The 19,093-nt window shown below is 36.3% G+C and overlaps 1 protein-coding gene across 1 annotated transcript; it reads left to right on the top strand.

Moving 5' to 3' along the window:
* The first annotated feature begins 4,831 nt into the window (after positions 1-4,831).
* Positions 4,832-15,386, top strand: mcoln1a (mucolipin TRP cation channel 1a). The gene is made up of 14 exons (XM_015026223.1): positions 4,832-4,843; positions 5,124-5,474; positions 6,265-6,432; positions 6,675-6,831; positions 8,370-8,451; positions 8,702-8,798; positions 9,712-9,811; positions 11,013-11,119; positions 11,301-11,450; positions 12,109-12,210; positions 12,295-12,417; positions 12,637-12,843; positions 13,712-13,842; positions 14,030-15,386. The coding sequence occupies exons 1-14, from the start codon at positions 4,832-4,834 to the stop codon at positions 14,064-14,066; spliced, it is 1,824 nt and encodes a 607-aa protein (XP_014881709.1). The 3' UTR covers positions 14,067-15,386.
* Positions 15,387-19,093: the final 3,707 nt, after the last annotated feature.

The following is a 19,093-nucleotide window of genomic DNA, read 5'->3' as shown; positions in this document are numbered from 1 at the left end:
AAAAAAAAAAAATTTTTAAAAACACCCAAAAAAAATTTTTTTTTTTTTTGGGTGGTAAATTTAAAAAAAAAAAAAAAAAAAAAAAAAAAAAAGCCCAATGCCCTTCCTCCAATGTTTTAAAAAAGATTTCAACTTTTGTGGAGTGGTTTTAACTATGGAAAAAAACTATTTAAAAGGAAATGCAAAAAAAAAAAAAAAAAAAAAAAAAAAAAAAAACATACCAAATCCTCTCTGCATCAACAACATAAAAAAAATGTAAATTTGAATCTTCTCTCAGTAACAACTCCTATATAAAGGCATCTTTTAGTACACCTTGGCCCTGCTAAAACTTTAATGTTTCTCTTGGGTCTTACTTTCCAGCAGCTACATGTTGCTGAAAAGCAAGGTACGTCTTTAGACGTACCTACAGATCAGTTTTTTGTGTTTTGAGTTCTTTATCTTTGGTGTAAGCAGAAGTTTTGAGCTGCCAACCTGTGGGTTGCATTTTGCTTTTGGATGAGCAGATTAGATTCGAGCTCTGAGCTATTCCAGTCATGCCTGATTTACTACAGCGCCATCGTTTTATCTGTGAAGGAGACAGAGAACCAGAAGAACCGGATATTTTCAGAAGTTTGCTCGGTTCAAACGAACCTGGAGGCACAGTCAGAAATCTGCCCCAGTTTTTGCTTGATAGCTATCTGCTGTGACGATTGACACGCTCTTCTGATTGCAGATATGAAGCATGTTTGTTTCTTTTGGTGTGGTGATCATGCAGTACCTTCTGCCTTTACAGCTGAGTTCATTTTGATTGTAAAGAAAATTTATAAACTCCAGCCAAGCTGCTTGTTTGTCAGGTTTTTCAGTTTGTATTTCTGTCTAAATTTCGCCAGGTGTTGACACGGGAAGTGACCCTTTAAATTTGGCTTTGGTATATTACTGGAATCCAAGTGTGGTGCATGTGTGGTAAATATATACCACACATGTTTTTTCCCTTTTGTAAAAGCTTAAAATGGCTTTTCAAAGTGGATACTTTTTGAAAAACAAGTTGTTTTTGATATATATATTTATTATGTTTTCACAAAACAACATTCTTATTATTTTTTTATTTATATTATTACAAAAACCACACTCTAGCTTCAGCCTGGATCAGATGTTGTATTTCAGAACAATAGCTGTGTGTAGCACAAGTTTTGAGACAGTTAATCCTAATCAGTTATTGAAATAATCATCAACTAATTTAATAATCATTTAATTGTTAACTGCCCTATATAGACTCAAAAGAATCCTATTTACTGAAAAAACAACACGTTCACAGCAGCAATCAAGCAAAAACTATACCAAAAGAATATAAATTTTGCGTTTAAGATTAAAAAAAAAATAACTTTTTCTGTAAATATGTTCCACTCAAATCTCTTCAATTGGCATAGTTTTCACTTCATCTGGTTCAAATTCTGTAAATAAATATTTCCTTATACACCTGTTAAATATAATTATTGTTTAATCCAAGAATAATCAACAGATTAGCCCTTTAATTTATTGAAGTCAAGCAGAATTGGCTGAGCTTTTCACATGTTGATGTTAGAAGTTATTTTCTTGCTTTGTAAACCCCCAGAAGGAAACAAACAGCGGTTCCACCTGATAGACGTTGACTCAGAATAATTGACACCATCTCAAACATTCCAGCTGAACATTTTTTCACTCCCTTGTTCACACGATGAACTTTCATCTTGATTAAAATTTATGCTGAGTAATACTAAACCCAAAGCAGCTCATCTGTTCCCATTTCACTTCCCATTTGCAACATGCATGCTGGTAAACCTGCTGACTTTATCTGCTGACCTTATCGGACTCTGACAGGTCACTGACTCTTAGTTCATGACTCTTCTTCATTAGGGAACTTTAATAAATTTCCCTCATCACTTGTTCAAAAGTTTGACCTACTTTGGAGTTTAAAACCAAAAGCCGGGGTCAAGTTGTAATTGAACAAACTGAGTGTTCTTGACGTCTTTCCAACAGCTTGTCCATGAGAGGGGGAAAAAAAAAAAAACATGTGACAAGTATTAGGAATAATAAGCCCACTCTGTGCTGAGTGGCTTTCCTGTTTCCAATCATAAACTGGCTGCTCTGTTATCTGAACCACAGATTTACCAAGACAAACATATCTACTTGTCTTAAATTTCTTTTTAAACATCTGGATTCTCTTGATTGCTTTTGTTTTGCACAGACCACAAATTTCTCTCGTTTACAAATTCAACTGTTTAGAGACATATTGTCAAAACTCCAGGAAGTCATGGGCTGTTTTTGAGGAATAGTGAAGTAGTCAACTCCATATACTGACCAGCAGTTGTCAGATTGTCTCCCAGTTTTGCTTTTTTAAAATTGATTTAACCTTAATTTAACTAGGTGAGTTATTAAGAACTGATTTATTATTTACAATGTCGACCGAACGGGAGGGAAGAACAAATGGGAAGATCAAGCAGCAAACGTTTACACTTCAACATTGGTAATGCTGTTGAGGTCATAAAGCAATAAAAACAAATACATAAGACAAATGCATAAAATAAAGTTGACATTTTAGCTGAAAGGTTTGAGGCAGCATCTTTTGTAGAAAATCTTTAAAAGTTTCTATTGATACAAATGTGCTTAGCTTAATGCTATTGTGGCTTATTCCAGTCTTTTGCTGCAGAATAATGGAAAGAGTTCTCCATATTTTGATTTTATTTTTGAGATCCTTTAGCATAATGTCTTGGGCTGAGCGCATCCTAAAGGTAGTTAAAAGAGTTTGTGGAATTTTTCTTTTCTTTTTTGGATTAACTGATTAATAACTGGATAGCGAAAAATGCTTCAGATATTTAGCTTTACAGAATTTGAACTGGATGAAGCTTAAACTGCCACTTAAGAAGCTTTGTGTGGCTCATACAGACTTTGTTCTTTCAGTAATTGGCATTTTTTGAGTCTGTATACTCCAATTAATGGTTCATCTGTTACTAAATTAGTTGTCAGTTATTTTAATAAGCAATTCATCACAATTAATCAGATTGTTTCACCCTTAAACCGGAAAGATAGGGTGAGTATAGACTTAATACACTGTTCTTCATAACTGCTTAAAAATGAAAAACAACAAAATGAAGTGAAAACTGTGGTTAAAACTCTACCAATTTGGCAGCATTTCAGATATTTAAAATAAACAAAAAAATCAATAATATTGATATCAACTGACATGAAATGCATATGTCCTGACATGTTTTTCAGCCGTATCGTCCAATAGTATCCTGAGGTTATATTGATATATTTCTGCTGATTGTTGCTATTTGCTTCAGTTGAGTTGAGTTCTGTCTCTGGCTGTTCTTTTACTGAAACACTAATAATAAAAAAAGCATTGATTTTTCTTCAGCTCTCAACGATTTAAGGAATCCGTCACGTTTCTACTTCTAGATATGGGCTCACACACAGCAGGCTCTTAAAAAGATAGTTCCTCTTCAGTGTTGCTGATGTGTGTTATTGCACACCGAAGGGATAAGTTCCACTTTTGCAACTCTTTCAGCGAGTTAAGGTAGAAAACATTTTTTTTTTTTGCCACTTCAGAGGATTACTCTTATAAAGTAAGAGTCGTTGCAATGTTGGATTTTTGATGTCATGCAGCAGAGCTGCACTCAGACGTCAACGTAGGAGGTGTCAGAATGAGGTTAAAGTGCTAAAAGCTGAACGCTGGTTATTGACGCTGGTCTGTAAAACAGATGGCACGCCTTTCACAGAAATATATGTTTAAATCATTTTCGACATACTTAATTTCTGGGTGGATTCTCTAAGACTGGATTTGGTTTCCACTTTTCTTCCAATTTCTTTTCTTTTACCAACACTATTTTGGATGTAAACTGAAACCTGTCTGAATTGTTACAATGATGCGTTTGCTGGTTTTAAATGGCAGAAACTGACTCAGCAGGGCTGATCTTTAAGATATGATATGCAACTGTTATAAAGTTGACAGATTGTTGACATTAATTTATGCAGCAACGGCCCAGCATTGGGCAACACCGTCGTATTTTCATTTTTACTTTCTGTTTAGCTTTGGACAGGTGCCAACATGTCAAGTTTATTTGTATAGTTTATTTGTTTTTAGCTTTGATTTATAGGGATTCAGTGTTTCAGCAGTTTTACAGTTTTCTGGGAGTTTATTCCAGATTGGATGAGCATAAAAACTGAATGCTACTTCTCTATTTTTTGCTTTTGTGTGAGTGAGTTGGCTGATTGTTCACACTGCTGCACTTTACAATAAAACCACAAGTTACAAATTGAGCCAAAAAGGCTGAAGAAGTACAATCATTGCATTAAACTTGACATATTGACACAAGTCCAGAATATAACCACAAAGTCCACATCACCCATCCTTCTCTATATATGGTTTCTCTGCTCTATTACTTATTAAATAATTATTTATTAATGAGTACTTTTAAACCTTGACCAAAATCTTAGAAATCTGACATCCCTAATTTAAAATCTAAAATAATCCTATTCCTCCCAGAGTCATTCATTTTAATACAGCCATAAGCAGTTCAACTTGTAACAAACTTCAATGTTTGTGTTGGGATTTTTTTCTGTTTGAGCAGGCTGCAACTTGTGCACAACTGTAAGAAAGAAGGCAGAACCTGAATTGTTATAATTGTTTTTGTTCGTTCGTATTCAGGCTTCACAAGAACAACAAGCATATTTTCAAATTTGAATTCATTCATTTATTTATTTATAAAGCACCTTAAAAGCCAAAGGCAACCAAAGTGCTGTACAGGTCAATAAGAAAATACAAAGTTCACAATTACGTGCTACTTTTGTTGTTCTGTCTCATTAACTCTTAACGATGTACGCTGACGTTTGTGAGACAAATGTGATGAAATGTAGGAAAAGCTCAAGAAGTATACTCACTTCTCTTAGGATCAGCAGAGGAGTTTAGGAACAGACACAGAAAAAACATAAATATGAAATACATTTCCATAAAAACAAATATTTATCTGACAGCTTTCACTTTTCTAGCAAGGCTTTGTGTCAGTATTTAATCAGCATTTAGTTAACCAGTACTTTTGGTTTGAGATAGTTTCTCTGTATTTCTCCTTAAATCCATAGGATGACATACAAGTCTTTTGTTAGAATAGATTTTGTTTCTGAAAATCCAAACATGTGAACATATAACAGTAAAGTGGCTCTTACATTGCATTTCTTTTGCCCCAGCAGAGCATACAGGCCTGTTCTCCTCAGTGACCCACTATGGCTCCACAGAAAACTGCAGTGACCATCAAGCAAACAGCAACGACAGCAACTGCAACAAGCAGAACTTATCCACGGCGGCAGCAGGTCACTGGGTCGAGGCCGATCCAGAGGAGGAGGCCATTCGCAGGAAGCTGAAGTACTTCTTCATGAGTCCATGTGATAAATATCACGCCAAAGGACGCAAACCCTTCAAGCTGGTCCTGCAGGTGCTGAAGATATTTGTTGTCACAGCTCAGGTACGTCAAAAAATTTATTCCGTTTACATTTCTACTCTGTATTAAAGCGTTTTTCAATCATCGTCAAGCTTTTTTAAACAGGCAAATAGAGAGGGCACACTGTGGTCCATGTGCAGCAGTTAGCAAGACATCCTGAGATATCGTGAAGTGCTTAAACTATGGGACTCTTAAGAGTTATTTTCTTTGTAACGCAGCCTTAAAAAATATTTCCTCCTCCTTTTGTTTCTGTGTTTTTACATGTGAATAATTCAGATAAAACAAGATAATATCAGACAAATGTAACCTGAGCAAAAAGCAGCTGTCAAATTATTGTTTCAGTTGTCAAATCAAGCTGGCACTTCTTGGTTTGACATTATTATTATTATAGTTAGGGGTGCACCGATTACAGTTTTTTGGCTAATTTCCTATCTTTAAAAATCCCAACCTGCCGATTGCGATTTTTTCTGATAGCAATTTTTTTGTCTGAAATGTTGCTAAATATAGCAAGAAAGCCATTGAGTGGGAAACAGTGAGGTGACTATTGTTAACTGCAAATGTGCAGACCTGACCTGGTGGCCGGTCTATCACTCAAGCCTCTCTTATGGGAGAACAGAAGAGGACAGTGGAGGATTTTAGGCTTTTGCTCAGGTAGAAAAGATTGGTGGATAAGATCGGCTTCATATATAAAGTCTTCTAGTCCATTAACATTAGTCCAGATAATTTAAAAGATTAGTTTAGCCTCTCCTGATTCTAACATCTGCTTTCTCTCTGTCCTTCTACTTTTTACATTTTTGCACCTTCTCCTGTGCAGTTAATAGTGTTTGGCATCAGTAACCAGGTGGCCGTTACCTTCAAGGAGGAGAACACAATGACATTCAAGCATCTCTTCCTCAAAGACTACGATCAATCCTCAGATGACTCCTTCGCTGTTTACACCCAGCAGGACGTGTACGACCACATGTTTTATGCGATAGAAAAGGTAAGAGGACATAATGGACCACGAAGGCCATTTTAGTTGACTTTCTTTTTCTGGTTTAAACAGCAAACACTGAATGAAAACATTGCCATCTCCTACTGAACTGAGCTGAACTCTATAACAAAAAAAAACTGTAGCAGAAGTTTAATTAGACTCGTAATAACTCACAATGATAGATCATTGTTTGCGTTTCTTGATAAAGCTCTGGGTTATGCAGAATATTTCCTCATTTCCTTCCACCTCAGTATCTCACCTTACCAGATAACACAGTAGGGCGCTACGCCTACGTCTACCACGTCGGAGTGAACGACAGCGCCCTCTCCCTCTGCCAACAGTACTACAAGAAGGGGCAGATCGATCCAGCCAATGACACGTTCAGCATAGACCCTCGCATTGTCACAGGTAACACAAACTGCACCATGCAGACTGTGAGTCGCAAACATACTGATTTTTTTTTTTTTCCTGAGAATTAATAAAGTTTTACTGACCAAATGAAGCCTTTTGCTAAACGATCTGTTTTTCAAGGAAATTACACAAGCAGTTCTGTCACCACCTGGCTTGGAGAAATATTTGGAAATCCTCTCAGAGAATTATGTGTTTGCTTTTTATTTTAACCGTTAAATCTTCTGATTCTGATGAAAAGTGTAAAGTCTTATCTTGCAATATGCCTATAAAACAGTGGATCTAAAAGTGAAATGTCATTTTTTATGATGCCTTAAATCAATACTTCAAGCATCTTTTGCTTTAATATCAGCATCAAGACTGCTTGTGTGCAAAAACAAAACTTTTCTCCAGAATCTGTTGAAAATGACACAAACTGGTTGTGTAGGGTGCCAAGAAGCAGCAGGAATTTCTACCAAGTGCTGCTTGTGCTTTACATGTGACCAGATAGAATATAATGCATCCTTATGTTAGACAAATAATTATTGAAGTTGCTTGTGAACAGACAAGGTCCAGTAGGTTGACTTCACAACAGACACATTCATCTTCATTGTATTTATTCTAACAAAAGTGAAAATACATTGACTTCCTCAATTCAGTGTGCTTAAACATGGATAATAAACAAAATGGCTAAAAAGCTAATTTTAGGGAAAAGGGTACTGCTAATGTGAGCAGTAGCTACATTAGCAGTGTTTGTGCTAATGTTAATGCACTGCCTTCTGATTTTTACTTTTGCAAAAGTAAAAATCACATTTACTTCGTGGCACTTCGTTACCAATAAACTCTCATCTCTTGAAACCAAATAAATTTTTATTTATTGAACACAAACTATTTTGAAATGCTGTTCATCTGCTTAGACAGAAGAAATTCACATTTGGTAAATTTTGCAAAAGTAAAAATCTAAATGTTTACTTCGTGGCACTTGGTTGCCAGAAAACAAGCTCATCTCTTAGCAACAGATTAACAAATATTGTTATTGTTCAAAAAAAAAACATAAGATGTCCATTACTGGTTGCTATGGTAACCACCAACTGCCAAGAGCAGCTTAACGGAACTTACCAATAAATGTCTGGAGAAACAACGTGTTGACTAAATAAAACAAACTCAAAGAATGATTAAACAAATTTTGACAAGCTTCACATCTATTGCATTGATAAAATAAAACCTCTGTTACATAAAAAATATTAAACCCATATTTAATGCTCTGGAAAAATTCAGTAGGTTTCTCTTTACCATTAAGATTCCCTCCATCTAACTGTTTCTTTTTAAAACATCCATTTAGAAAAAGTACTACATGAGCTTGAAGTTTCTGACTTCCTCATATAATGAGTCAGAAATTACCAGGAAGTTACATCACATCTTGCATGAACAAGCATGTGAAACATTTACTTAAGATTTAACTGGATCGTTAAACATTTTATTGTTATGTTATTTTATTGTTATTATGATAAATCACATAACTTAAAAGTGTCCTTGTCTGCTTGCTGTCTTCTTGTCAGACTGCATCGGCGTGAATCCTATGTCCGTCCCCCACAATCAGCTCACCAGCAGCTACAAGAACTTCACACTCAAGTTCCACAAGTAAGGCTTCATTTTTCTCATTGCTTCTGCCGACATTGTCAAAATTATCTTTAGATTTCTGTATCAGGCCAGTCACTTATCTGGCCTGCACAAACACCTCACACAGCAAGCTTTAAGATATATTCAGTAACACTGGCTCAACAGCGCTTGGTGTAAACACACAGCGGTGTGAATAACTTTTACTTCATGCAAGTTTTGAGACACTTCTTGTTTTGCCTGGTTATGTGAATATTTGTTTTGTTTTTTTAAGGTTGATTAATGTAACCATACAGTTCCAACTGAAGGCCATCAACATACAAACTATTATCAACAATGAGATCCCTGACTGCTACACTTTTCACATTACAGTAAGTTTACACTGGAAGCAAACAAGCATTGTTAATTCAAGAGTAAATAGAGGAGTAACACAAAGACTCTGGTATCAGAGTAAGACAAAAGAGATCACTTTTCTAAGTAGTTTTAGGTGTTAAAACATCTCAGGTAAGACACTAAAGTGCATGAAAGTATTATTATTATTATGTGGGAGTCCATCATGAGACGAGGCCACTTTTCAAAAAGCATGCTGTCTCTGTGTGGATAGAAATAACACCGAGACAGGCAGATATTGTTTACTGTGAACATGACACTGAGTTTACATAAAAGCATTGATGTAAGATCAGAAATGTGTTTCTGTTCTTCAATGACCAGCAAATCAAAATAGTAAGTTTACAAAATATTTTACCATTGTGCTGTTCATTTTTTGGTCACTTATTGGTTTTTCAACTTAAAAACTAAATGAAACAAAGAAACTGGACAAAGCCTGAATACTTTCTTTGCTGCAAGCAGCAGCAAAGAAAGTATTCATCACCAGGGGTCGTAGTACTTTTTAAAATATTATTTCCCAGCATATCATTATTTCTTGACATTTCCATAAGATTTAGTCATTGTGGTGTTAATTTTACTGGACTGCTAGCAAATATTTTCCTGTGCTTTTGAAGCAGTTCTGATCTTTCCAACATAATGGCGCTAAAACAATGATCCAGTTTATCCTGGTTTAAGAGTAGCATCACGATGCAAAAGAAAAGTCACGAACTGGATTTCAAGAAGCAAATCAAAAACAGATCAAATCTCCTGGCTGGAAATAATTTATTCATGTTAAATCTGGTAACACATAAGCCTTCACAGGTGCATAAAGGAAATCATAGTTACAAGTTGCTGAAATGTTTGTGAAAAGTTGGTGTAATATAATAAGATTTATGTTTTGCTGATTCTTCCTTTCAGATAGTGATGGACAACAAGGCTCACAGTGGAAAAGTGAAGATCTGGTTGGAAAACAAGGCGATGATGAGGGAATGTAAAGACCCAAGTGTCTCTGGCCATGGTAAGTCACCAAGCCTCTCATTTCTGACCATTTCATATGTGCTGTTGCTTCTTTGAAAGAGAATATTTACTGATTTCAGCTAGAAATAAACAACATTTTTGGCCGATTTTTGATTTTGTAAAGCTTTGACCTGCATACTTCAGTTTTGGCAGATTTCTCTTTAAGAACTTAAGACTATGAAAGAAAAGCATTCAAAATATTAATGTCCATGTTTTCTTTTGTGAGGAATCATTTCAAATTAGACACTGTGTAAGAGAACAGTCAATGTAAAACTGAGTTTTACTATTTCTTCAAAACATACAAAATAATTCTAGTGTTTGGATTTTAAACTTTGTCTTTTCAGTCTGTGTTAGCAATAAGTGCAGTTAGCATGGTTAGCATTACTAAAGCAGGAGTCTTCCTGCAACCATTATAATCCAAAGAGACATTTCTATCCAACTAAATCAACTTGTTTAGAGCCAAATGTGACATAATAAAAAAAAAAGACAACTTATGATTTCTGATGTAGGAAATTTGTTGTCATTTTGAAAAACTAAAATTAGACTTCAGTTTTTAGGTTTCAAATAGAAAAAAACAAAAGTTTTTAATGAGACCTTACATTTTCCACTATGGGATAATGTTATTTGTGGAAAATGGTATAAATATAAAGCAAATACTTTCTGACCTGATGAAAAGGAAAATGGATCAAAAATATATTATTGCTTTTGTAATACCATTCTGTTGTGGAAATTCAACAAAAATGATTCAATAAAAATCAGCTAAAAACTGAATTTGTAATTATATTTAAAATCATTAGTTGGCAAAAAGCCATTTGCTGCTTTGAATCCTCTGGTTGTAGAACAAGCATCTTCACATTTTGGGTTTCTATAAGTTTGACACTTACAAATCCACAAAAGACAAAAAACAGCAACTTTTCTGCCTTTTCAGCCTTCCTGTTATCTATTGACGGGTCATACAGGCAGATATGCTTTCATGCTTTCTCACAGGCTGAATGAACAACAGATAAATTTACAGATTTCTCTTGTAACAAATTTCAAGAGCCATATGTTCTAATCCATGGAGTAATGTAATTAGTGCAACATTAAACATGTTTAATTGTTCATGCAGTGTGAATCCCTTTGCAGGGCTTTGCAAATGCAGTCCATTTATAAATGTTCAAAACCAAAACGATGTAAAAATTTTTCTTTCCTTTTAAACACAGCTGAGAGTTTCACGCGTGTGACGTTCGACGTGATCGTTTGTCTGATGTGCCTGCTGTCTCTGCTCCTATGTGGACGCTCCCTGCTGCGAGGCATCATCCTGCAGCAGGTAGGAGGAGAGTTTCTTTGTAACCAAAACAAAAACAGCAAGAGAACCTCATGAGAACTGCTTCATGAATGTCACATAAAACGAAAAGCACAAACAGAAAACCTGAATGGTGGTGTGTATGTGTGTGCTTGCATAAACGTAAAAGAGTCTGACGGGTTTTAATGTTTGACTTTCTCCACAGGAGTTTGTTAAGTACTTCAAGGATACTCTGGATCGTAAAGTGTGCTGGGCGGATCGGCTTGAGTTTATCAACGGCTGGTATATTCTTCTCATCATCAGCGACATCTTCACCATCACAGGCAGCATCATCAAAATCTGCATCGAATCAAAGGTCCTACAGCTTTACACTCTTATAGATTATTATTTTTATAAACTGTGGAGGACTTATTGCTTTAGACCAACGTTTAAAACAGAAAACTGCTTAGTTCATTACTTTTAATGAAAGTGGAGCACTATTTACATTAGGTCAAGATTTAGCTACTTTTATAAACTGTGGAATATTATTTTATTACCTGGCTTAGACTAACATTTTCATACTTTTAATATTGGAGCAAGACCTAGGAGGAGAAACGCCTCTTAGTTTACAAATTTAGAACAAACTTAGAAAATACCGTCTACTTAACAACCCAGAACAAGAACCAAACCTGGAAAACCAACATTTAGTTTTATCAGAACAAGAATCCAAAGAAACTTCTACTGGTTTATAAATTATGGACTATTATTCTGATCAAACAAGGGGAACATTATGTAGTTTTTGGTTTTGTTTGCATTTCCTCCTAATTCATGCAAAGCACTTCGGACTGCCTTGTTGCTGAAAATGTGCTGTATAAATAAAATTACCTGGTCTTACATCAGCGTTATTTTTATTGTGTTGCTCTAGGATTACGTGAGGTGTTAGTTTTCTTCAACACAGCATTTTGATCTATAAGTTCAGGCGCTTCTTATGTTAAAAATGTGTCGTCCATCTTGCTTTTTTTTTCCCCTGACAGACTACGTCGTCCTATGACATCTGTGCCATCCTGCTGGGGACCTCCACCCTTTTGGTGTGGGTGGGAGTCATTCGCTACCTCACGTTTTTCCAAAAGTACAACGTAAGTCACGGATCCTCTGGCTGTTCTGTAGGCGAGCGTTCCTTTAAGCTTTTAGTTTGCCTGATCTTTGCTCTCTTTTCTCAGATCCTCATCATCACACTTCGAGTTGCGTTCCCCAATGTGATTCGCTTCTGCTGCTGCGTAGCCGTCATCTATCTGGGTTACTGCTTCTGTGGCTGGATCGTGCTCGGACCGTACCACGTCAAGGTGAATAAAACAAACATTTTGACTTGATTGTGTTAACTATAAACATTATGATTTAAAAAAAATACTTATTACACCTTTTTTAGGTAGCTGTACGGCTGTAATTTCGTTTTCATCTGAGCTTAGCACATTGTTCGACTTTTAATTTCCCCCCTCGACTCAGCTTTCATCAAACTACGTTCATGTAAACAATCTTCATCTCTGTTTTTCACCCCCCCACAGTTTCGCTCTCTGTCGATGGTGTCGGAGTGCCTGTTCTCCCTCATTAATGGGGACGACATGTTTGTGACGTTCTCGGAGATGCAGGAGAGCAGCACTCTGGTTTGGGCGTTCAGCCAGATCTACCTCTACACCTTCATCTCCCTGTTCATCTACATGGTCCTGTCTCTGTTCATCGCTCTCATCACTGGAGCCTACGAGACCATTAAGGTGAGACACTTATCCAATCAGAACAAGAAGGGAAACCAAAATCAGTGTACTGATAATGTAAGAAATTACTCTTTCTGAAAACTGTAGCAGACGCAGTGAATTTCTGCATAATGTTAATCTGGTTAGAAATGAAACCAGAATTTTACTGCACTGAATAAAAAAAAACACATAAACCTTTTTTTCCTCATTGTTTGAGGTTAAATCAGACCAAACGTCTCTTGTTTTAGGTCCATTAGGATTACCAAAATTATTTCTATTTGCTAAATAGAAATAATTTTGGCACAATAATGAAAGATGTCTTGTGTATTTAATGTATTAAACCCTCAAATTAATTTAAATGTGTCAGTTAAGTTTCCAAAGAAAGACATCATCATCTGAGCTTGGTTAGCTGCTCAACCTCAGCTAAACAAGATTGGTGGGATCAACAAACTAACTTAATCTTTGGTTACCTAGCAACTCACTCACTCTTTGGTTACCTAGCAACAACCTGTTGATTAAATGGCAGTTTCTGGTTTCTTCACTGTGCCTCATAGCTGTTTAAACATAAAAAAAAAACAACGGTAATGAGATAATCTGTAGGTAGATGTATGATCTTGAAGACATTACTGTGTAAATCTCTGACATATTTCTACTCATTATTGTGGCATTTAGCAAATACAAATAATTTAAGTAATTTTTATAATAAAACGAGGAAAAAAGGTGTTGGTTTTTCTTTATTTGGTGTACATAAACTTCTGGTCTCAACTGTACGTCTGATTTATCTCTCAGAGATAAATGTAGCACATCAGTAGTACACAGCAGAGTACGGAGCGACTGGGAAGAGTGAAATCTATACATAACAGAAGCGTGTTGTCATTGATTTCCCCAGCACCAAACCCAGGAACCGATCCACATCACAGACCTGCACGCCTTCATAGCCGAGTGTACAGATGCACCAACGTCTGGCAAGTTCAGGGGAGTGGAGACGTCTCCCTGCTCCTTCTTCTGCTGCTGTGACAGGTGAGCGCATCACTCATACACCCCATTAAATACTAAAATAAGAAGCGTATTTTAAGATGCACCTAACAAAATCATGCATGTGGAGTTTACGTACATGAATCGGGATTAAAATAACTTTCTGAGTCTTAAATAACATTTTGTTGTTTAATTTAAGGTCTGAAACCTCTTTTATGCTTTGACTCCTCAGAACAACAACATATGAAGACGTCCTGCTGGTGAACTGAGGATGAACTTATTAAGCTGAGTGCTCACCAGCCCCCCCTGCTGTCCAGCCGTGTGTATTGCACACATGTGGGCCAAACAGTCGGTACTGAAGGAGGAGTCTGGATCTACTGAAGGATCTACTCTCTTCCTGCTGGCACTTTGTGTTTGTTGAGAACTGAAGGACTGAACCTTTCTAAATGAGCATTACAGTGTAGCATCGCTGACGACTACTGCACAAACATTTCTGTTAGTTTTTATTGTTTTTAGAACAAAAGTCAGTATTTTTTTCTCTGTGATTCTGCATTGCTGATACAGAAGCAGCACAAACTGCTGGTGCAGAAATGTTACGGAAACTGTTTTTTTATGTTCCTTTACTTGATTTTTTTAAATATATATATTTTAGAAAATGTCAGATTGAAGACAATAACAGGTCCAGTTTTATTTTGTAAAATTCATGAGATGTATAACTAAAATGAAGACAACAAAGCTTCTGTGTAGAAGCTTTATTTCTTATGAATTATGATCAGAATGATGCAGATTCAGTATAATTTTTCTACAGCATTTCCTGTTGCAGGACAGTGTGTGTACCATGTGTTGCAGACACACTCACTCCACAGTCAGACTGTGTTGCAGTTGGTTTGTCCTCCAAAGCACTCCAAAGTGTGCACTTTTCTTTTAAATGATGCCAAAACACTATGGAGACTGTGATACTCCATTATATGTAAGTTAAAATGTTTGCAAATCCCCTCCACCCTCATCGCTGTAGAGAGAGAGACAACACTGATGGCCATTAAGAAATCGGATCTGACTTGAGTAGCCGGACTCTGGTTAGGAAACAATGATGAAAAACGATGGCTAATAATGGCTTCTCATTGTGACTCAGTTCTTTCCCGTTAACATAAAGCTGTCTTGTCTAAAACAGTTGCTCTGTTGGAGTCCTGAACTAACAAGATTTCTTTTTTTCTTGTACGCACAAAAGTTTGAAGAGTCTCAGGATGAAGACTCCTGGTCCAAAAAAAGGACTGAAGTGTTTCCTCTCGTGTTCAACATATCAGCTGAATCATTTTTTAAGTTAATTGTGCTGTACTATAATAGATTTTAAAAGTGCCTGTTTTATCAGTGACTTTAAATTAAGGCTCCATTACTGTCTTATTGCTAAGAAGTGTTTCTGCTTGACTTCAGTGTTTTATGTTGAGTTTTGGTGTTGATGTGCCTGTACTGTACCTCAGATAAACACTGTGTGAATTGATGTTCAGTCATCTGCTTTGTGTCATTTACAGTATCTATTGATCACCGTTCAGTTCCTCAATTATGAATTAAACTTTCTGGGTCACCTGTGATTTCTGCTGTTTTCTTTTGTCGTCTGAATGTTGCTGTAGTTCTCCTGTGTTGCCACCAGGGGGAGGAAGAAGTTCATGCAACGCTGTTCTGGGATCAGATTTCTGCCTGCATAAATTAGTGTTTAGTTTTGTTTGTATTTTTTAGTATTTTATGCAAAAACTATTCACATTTTATTGACTTTTTCAAATAAAAGTTGCATAGCTGCAGGATAAAAATTGACATACTTTTCAGAAGGCTTACATTTTCTGATACTTTTGTTTTTGTGTAATATTCTAAACATATGAGGCACACAATTTTGGATTTTCATTATCTGCAAGCAATAATCATGAAAATTACATGAAATAAAGGCTTGAAATATTTCCCTCTAATAAATCCATATAATGAGTTTAATTTTTAGAAAAAGCTACAAAAAAAGTGATATTTTAAACTTTTGAGCTGCACTCATACAGTCATATTCAGTAAAAATTAGAATATTATTAAAGAGTTAATTTTAGCAACTCATTTGATGAACTGAAATGATCTGTAGATTTATTACATAAAGACTGGTGTTTTCTGGCCTTTATTTCTGTAAGGTGATTTTGTGCTTACAGCTAATGAAAACAAGATTTAAGATCAGAAAATTACATCAGAGCAATCAGGGAGGAAAAATTTTAATACAGAAATGTGAAGTCAATGAATGTTGAAACTGCAGTTTATGAGATATAACTTTTTTTTTTTTTTCTTTTTTTTTTACATTTGACTCAAAATGCAGTTAAGTAAAATGTTTTTACAGATAGTCTTTTTTTTTCCCCTCTCCATTGTTGGCTGAAAAAACACGTTTTTGCTCTGCAACTTTCTGGGAAGGTGAATTAAGATCGATTTCTCTATGATTGGTTCCATTTCCTTGTTACTTCCCCAGCAGCCTTAGGAGCAACGGTATCACAGCTTCTCACCCACTTAAACTAATATCATCTTCCATTATGTACTACTCCGGCTTTACCTCATGTTAATGGCTCTGCGAGAGACCGAAGGAAATGTTCGCAGTTTTATGCATCCCACAAACCCGACTCATCTGTCTCTCCCCATGCGTGGACATACAGAAGCTTTCCTCAGTGACTTTAATGCAGACTGAAAGCCCAGAGGAAGTAGCTAATTCAGAAGCAACTAATGGTCTGTCAGCTGTTGCTTCTGTGTGCTAATGTAAGATCCTTTGTTGATTCCCAGTTTGATCTCAGTTTGAATTGAAATATGCTCCATTTGCTCAATTGTGACTGTGTTTGAACTGCAAGGCCTTTATACCAACAAAGCGCCTCGGATCAAACGTAGGTGCCTGCACCAGCAAGCCTTTCCTTTTCCTGCTGTGTTTGTGGGCTGAAATAATAAACTGTGCAGTGTCTTTTACCGTGCAGCTGTCTGCGCTGTGATGTGTCCCGCAGACCACACACAAAAGAATAGGAAGATCTAAAAGAAGCAGGTCTCTCCAGAAGAGCCTTTTGCGTTTTCAGCCAGTCGTAGTTCTGTTTAGGATTGGAAGAGCCCGGTTCTGAGCCACACCTCTGGGTAACAACATTATGTAGCAACATTATGAAGCTATCTGGAATGGATGGAAACCATTAGTGTCAGGCTTTAGGAGGAATTATACAGCAAAAACACAGACTCTTACAAAGTATTTTTGGTTTAGTTTCAAGGGCAAATATCTCGTTACACATGAAATAAGACAAAATGATCGTAAAAGTAACTTTTCAGCAAGATATCAGAGCTTGTTTTAAGAACTAATGCCAAAGGAGCATTAGTTCCTTAATTTTACCACACTTTTCAGTTTGTAAAGACTTAAAAGCCACGGATATCTCCTTCTGTTTCACAGTTATGTTGTATTTTGTGTTAGCATGAGATCAGATTTAAATACATGGAGGTTTGTTGGAAAAGATTTCCTTGACTGCTTGACTGAGATTCTGATGAAACCATGGCAGATAACTACTGGTTACCAGTCACTCCAATTTCCCATCATCCCTTTCCTTTTACGCCAAACGTCTTTGTTCTTCTTTCTCAGCATTTCAATGCAGAAAACAAGAGTTGATGTCTGAGTCTTTTCACCCTAAAAGTCTTTCCGGGGAGCTGAAGACTTCTCTGCGTGTTTCCCTCTTGTCTCCGTTTTCTATTCTGTGCTTGTGCTTTTCTGCAGCTGCATGTTGAAGAATCAGCATTCACAGAAAAAGCATTTAGCGTTCGTCCATTCAAAGCTTGTACCATAGGAGAGAGAAAACTGTAGGAAACTTTGGGAACAGGAAATGAACAATGTAAACCTTATAGAGACTTTCCCATGGCTCAAGTTTCAACTATCCAAATTTCAGAAAACAGACACTCCTTTATTCAGCTCTTGCAGTTTAGTATCTTGGATTTTTTTTGTTGTTGTTTTTTGCTAAAGCAGGAATTAAACACAATGGTGAAGTTGGGAAAAACCTTAGCAGGGAGGAGTTGGTGTGGAGAATCACTGATTTATCTAAGTACACTGAAATTTTGGAAAAGTTCAGTCTTCAAAAGGATTTAAAACCAAGGCTGGTGGATGCAATTTTACTCCTGAAGACCCAACTGAGACGTTAACTTTTACTAGAAGTGGGAATCAGTGGCGACTGGTGAAACAGATTCTTGGAAATAAAAGCTTGCCATCATTAACTTTATCACCATAGCAACGCAAAACTTTCCAGCAGTTTCTATGGCAGCGGCAAAATTCAGAGATCCCGAAATACATTAAATTCACTGATCCTGATTGGTCAAATGTTCTTGTTTTTCCCTAGCAACCACACACGATTGGTTATTTAGATTCTCTTTTGGGGCGAGAAACGTCAAGACTCTTGGATGGCTACTTTTTACTTTTACTTGAGTAAAAATATGTTGAAGTAGTGCTACCCTTACTCTGAGTTGGGTAGTAACTATTTACAATAACTTTTTTGAAAAAATTTACTTTTAGTATTATTTTTACGACATCATACTTTTTGCTTTACTTGAGTAATTTTATTATGAAGTATCGCTACTCTTATTTTCTGACGAGTTAAATTTCTGGATTCTCTACCCACTGTGAGTAACTTCACCGAATGAAAAACAAACATGTCTTAACCAAAACCCACCTGCAGTTTTTATAAGGTTTCGTACGTTTTTTATTGAAATACATGAAAAAGATTATTTTGCCTTATTTTATTTTTTGTTACTAATATGGATTTTTGTCATTTGTCTCCTTAATACACTAAAATTTCCACTTAACTTTATAATTAGTTATATTTTTAAATATTACTTTTTACCAAATACGTTTTTACTCCTTCTTGCGTATTTTCTTGGATGGCTACTTTTACTTTTACTTGAGTAAAAATATATTGAAAAAGTGCAACTCTTTTTGAGTGTCACTCTGGGTACTCTGCCCACCCCGGGCCCTGTTATAAAATAATCCGCCTCTGTTTCAGTGAACCACTGATATCCTCTTAGCATCCAGGCAGTGCATGGAGGCCCCCCTCTGAGTGGGCGGAGCTTCCTGCCTGGACTCTCTGACATGAGCTCGAGTCTCATTTTGACGTCAACTTTGTTTTGCATAACCCCCCCCGTTTGGCGGCTTTGATTGGACCGTTTACAGGATTTTAACTCAATATTTTTTTTTTTCTTAATCTGTGCAGACCACGCTTCTTCGTTGTTGTGCAGCTGGACGCCTCGTCACCGCCTTCCTGCTCCTCTTCCTCAC

The sequence above is a fragment of the Poecilia latipinna genome, unplaced genomic scaffold (genome assembly GCF_001443285.1).
Source record: "Poecilia latipinna isolate Pla-1442-1.1 unplaced genomic scaffold, P_latipinna-1.0 Scaffold4634, whole genome shotgun sequence".
NCBI classification, from domain to species: domain Eukaryota; kingdom Metazoa; phylum Chordata; class Actinopteri; order Cyprinodontiformes; family Poeciliidae; genus Poecilia; species Poecilia latipinna.
The sequence above is the reverse complement of the archived record's forward strand: the minus strand, read 5'-3'. Positions and strand labels throughout refer to the sequence as shown.

Bases quoted from the DNA above. Each gene is read 5' to 3' on its own strand.
- mcoln1a (XM_015026223.1), top strand. The intron at 11,120-11,300 runs GTAGGAGGAGAG...CTTTCTCCACAG, and splicing joins GAGGCATCATCCTGCAGCAG to GAGTTTGTTAAGTACTTCAA. The intron at 12,844-13,711 runs GTGAGACACTTA...TGATTTCCCCAG, and splicing joins GAGCCTACGAGACCATTAAG to CACCAAACCCAGGAACCGAT.